We start from the raw sequence: 3,270 nt of genomic DNA, 5'->3' as shown, positions 1-3,270 counted from the left end.
AATCCAATCTCCTCCTCCTCCTCTTTGAGCCTGATGCCTGAAAGAAAATGCAGGGGAACAGACAAGCCTTGTGGAGGAGAGCAGGTGGGAAAGCCCTGTCTCGTCACTATATGGGCCATGCTTCAAGAGGGAATTAGATAAGCATATGGAGCAGAGGTCCATCAGTGGCTATTAGCCACAAGGTATAGATAGGGACTCTGGGGCAAGTGATGCTCTGTCATCTTGGTGCTTGGGGGGGGTCAACAGTGGGAGGGCTTCTAATGTCCTGGCCCCACTGGTGGACCTCCTGATGGCACTGGTATTTCTGGCCACTGTGGGATACAGAGTGTTGGACTGGATGGGCCTTTGGCCTGATCCAACATTGGCATCTCTTATGTTCTTATGTTCTTAACTGGCTTGGGCAGGGCATAGGCAAGCTAGACAGCAAAACAGGTTTTTCGAGAAGCCATGAAGCAAATGCTGACAAGTTAGATATGGTTGTTTGGAAGAAAGGGATGGGTCTCCTGAACAAAGGGAGGGGAAATCCCCACAGGCAGAATTCTTGTGATAACAGCATGGGCATCTCCAGTTCAAGCGACATTTCAGATCCAGTAACTCAACTGTAACCTACTTTGCAGGGCTGTTGTGAGGATCACCGCTGCACACCACTGTGCTCCTTGGAGAAGAGGGGGCAGGGAGAATGCACCGCAATTAAATGTTGAAATCCCAAACCCCCCCCAAAAAAAATTATTACCGTATTCATGAGAGTTGATTCTGAATTGGCAACTAAAACAAAGACATCGGCATCCAAACAGAATTTGTCAATCCAGCTGTCGAGCTCAGTGGTTACATCTGTGCCAGGGCTGCGGGGGAGAACACAAAGAATGTGACCTAGCCATCCGTTTGGCCAGGCTACAAATACAAACAGAGAAATAAATTTGTACCTTCTTGTGGCCCTTTCTTACATACCCAGGGAAATGCTGATCCCCACTTTGGGGTCAGGAAGCCATTTTTCTCCAGGCCGGGGGGGGGTGGGGTTTGTCAGCTTCTGGGTGTGGAGCAGGGGTGGTGGCAGGGGTCACTGGGGGTGGGGGAGCTGCCAGCATGAAAGTTGTGAGCGAGCCATTTGGCTACTGCATGAATCAGTTTGCTCCGCAGCCATCCTTGCTGAGCTACGACAAAAATGTGTGAGTTGGCGGCTAAAAGGCTGTGAGCTAGCTCACACTCACTCAGCTTAGAGGGAACACTCACCACCTAAGCAAAGCAGTGACACGGGCTTAGCATGGTGACACAGTCTCTACCCCAGATCTCCGTCATCCTCACTAAGCGCGCGGGCTGCGGCGCAGCTTCATCAAAGACCCTGTGGCCCCAGGCAATTCTGCATGGGGAAGCTCTTTTTGAAGCTGCCTTATACTGAGTCACAACCTTGGTCCAGCAAGGCCAGGATGGTCTACTCAGACAGGTAGCAGCTCTCCAGGGTCTCAGGGGGAGGTCTTTTACATCACCTGTTGCCTAATCCTTTTAGCTGGCGAAGCCAGGGATTGAATTTGGGACTTTCTGCATGCCAAGCAGATGCTCTCCCACTGAACCATGGTCCCTCCTCTCACCAATCTCCCATTTAAATCAGACTTTCTAGCGTGAAGGCGCAACAGGATTCTCCGGTTTTGCAACAATTTCTGGAGCTTGTCCGTGTTCGGAAACATTTGCCGTGACGTTTTCATTACCCTTCCTGACACCCACTGCAAGCCCGCTGCCTTTCAAAAGGCCAAGCACGGATGACTTAGAAACGACAGAGGACGCTTTTGTGCTCACACTTGTGTTTGGCGGGCACAGGGCTGTAAGCGCGGCCCAGTGCCAGAGGCTGTCTTCAAGTTCCGTCACGAGACTTCCTCTTGCTCCTGTTGGCGCTTCGCCAGCTTTTTTAACGCCAGCCGAGCGTTTAAAGAGGGGAAACCACTGCCAAGAGGGAAAACCAGAGACCCGCTGCCCTTGGGACACCTTCTCGGTGCCGGGCGAAAATCAACCGCCGTACCTGTCCACTAACACCAAGTCGTCTCGGAGGAGGGCGCACTTGGCCTTCGGCCAGAACACGTGCACCAGGCAGCCAGCTTCTAGGTCTTTATCCATGTGGAGGGCGTGGGCAAGCTGATTGACCGTCTACAAAGAAATCAACACGTGAGGAGAAGGTCAAAAGGTTTTCCAAGTTAAATGACCAAGAAGCTGCCCTCGCCATAAGGCTCCCAAGCGGCAGCTCAGAGTCCCAAGGAGGCCTTACCTTGACGCTCTGCTTTTCGTCGGAGCCTTCGGTCATGAGGTAAGCCTTGTCCCCGTCCGTTCCCTCCACACTGAGGAAGCAGTTGGTGGTGTGGCCGATGCCGCTGGGGAGCACTTTGTCCCACAGCATGGCGTTGATGACGGAACTCTTGCCACTGCTGGTTCTACAGGGGGGGGGGAGCGCAACCTTCAGCACACTCCAAGAGGGTCGTTTTAGGCAAGTCTGAGGGCGTCCCATTTTTTTTAAAAAAAACATTCTGAGACTGGGGAATCCAAGCTCTGCCCCAAGAAAGACACGTTCACGACTGGTAGGTTTCATGCCGACGGAACACATGTGCAGCATTTCTTCTTTCGGTGTGTGTGTGGGGGGGGACGACAAGCTATATAAAGCATCAGCCCCTCCCAAATAGAAATCTTATGGCCGAATTTATTCATTAAGAACCTTTCTAGGGCGCCTTTCCACCCAATTCAGGGTCTGCTAAGGCAATGAAATCAAAACATCTAAACAACCCCAAAACATTAAACAGCACGTGAATGAATTAATACATATTTATTGTATGGTGGTGGGCAATGTCCCCTATAAGCTGTGGAGTCTTGTGAGCAAAAATTCTACTTTGTGAGCATTAAAAAGCATGTGAATGAATGAATGATTTATTTATGCTTTCGACTTGTATCCCGCTCGAACCTCGTGGGGTCTCTGAGTGGCTTACAGTTACTTTTATCCCTATCTATGGCCACACATAGTCAGGGGTGGAATTAATACATATTTATTGTATGGTGGTGGGTGTAGTATAGCCAGGTGATCCGAAGACTGTCTGGCAGCCTGAAATTCTAGCTCTTTCCGTGGTGAGCTGGATTTGTTTCCTGGGCTGAGAAAACTTTGTGACTGACCCAAGGTCACCCAGCTGGCTTCATGTGGAGGAGTGGGGAATCGAACCCAGTTCTCCAGATTAGAGTACGCTGCTCTTAACCACTACGCCAAACTCGATCTCATTAAAAAGCATATGTATACAAGCC

At 50.7% G+C, this 3,270-nt stretch overlaps 1 protein-coding gene across 1 annotated transcript; it reads right to left on the bottom strand.

Moving 5' to 3' along the window:
• Window positions 1-733: 733 nt before the first annotated feature.
• Window positions 734-2,417, bottom strand: LOC107124981 (mitofusin-1-like; the record flags this gene model as incomplete). Its single annotated transcript, XM_015428459.1, has 3 exons — window positions 734-842; window positions 2,012-2,136; window positions 2,255-2,417. Coding segments are annotated over 3 exons (397 nt in total), but the record flags the coding sequence as incomplete, so codon positions are not given.
• Window positions 2,418-3,270: the final 853 nt, after the last annotated feature.

The sequence above is a fragment of the Gekko japonicus genome, unplaced genomic scaffold (assembly GCF_001447785.1).
Source record: "Gekko japonicus isolate JY-2015 unplaced genomic scaffold, Gekko_japonicus_V1.1 scaffold11289, whole genome shotgun sequence".
In the NCBI taxonomy this organism is placed as follows: domain Eukaryota; kingdom Metazoa; phylum Chordata; class Lepidosauria; order Squamata; family Gekkonidae; genus Gekko; species Gekko japonicus.
Note: the sequence above shows the minus strand (reverse complement) of the source record. Positions and strands in the feature narration are given on the sequence as shown.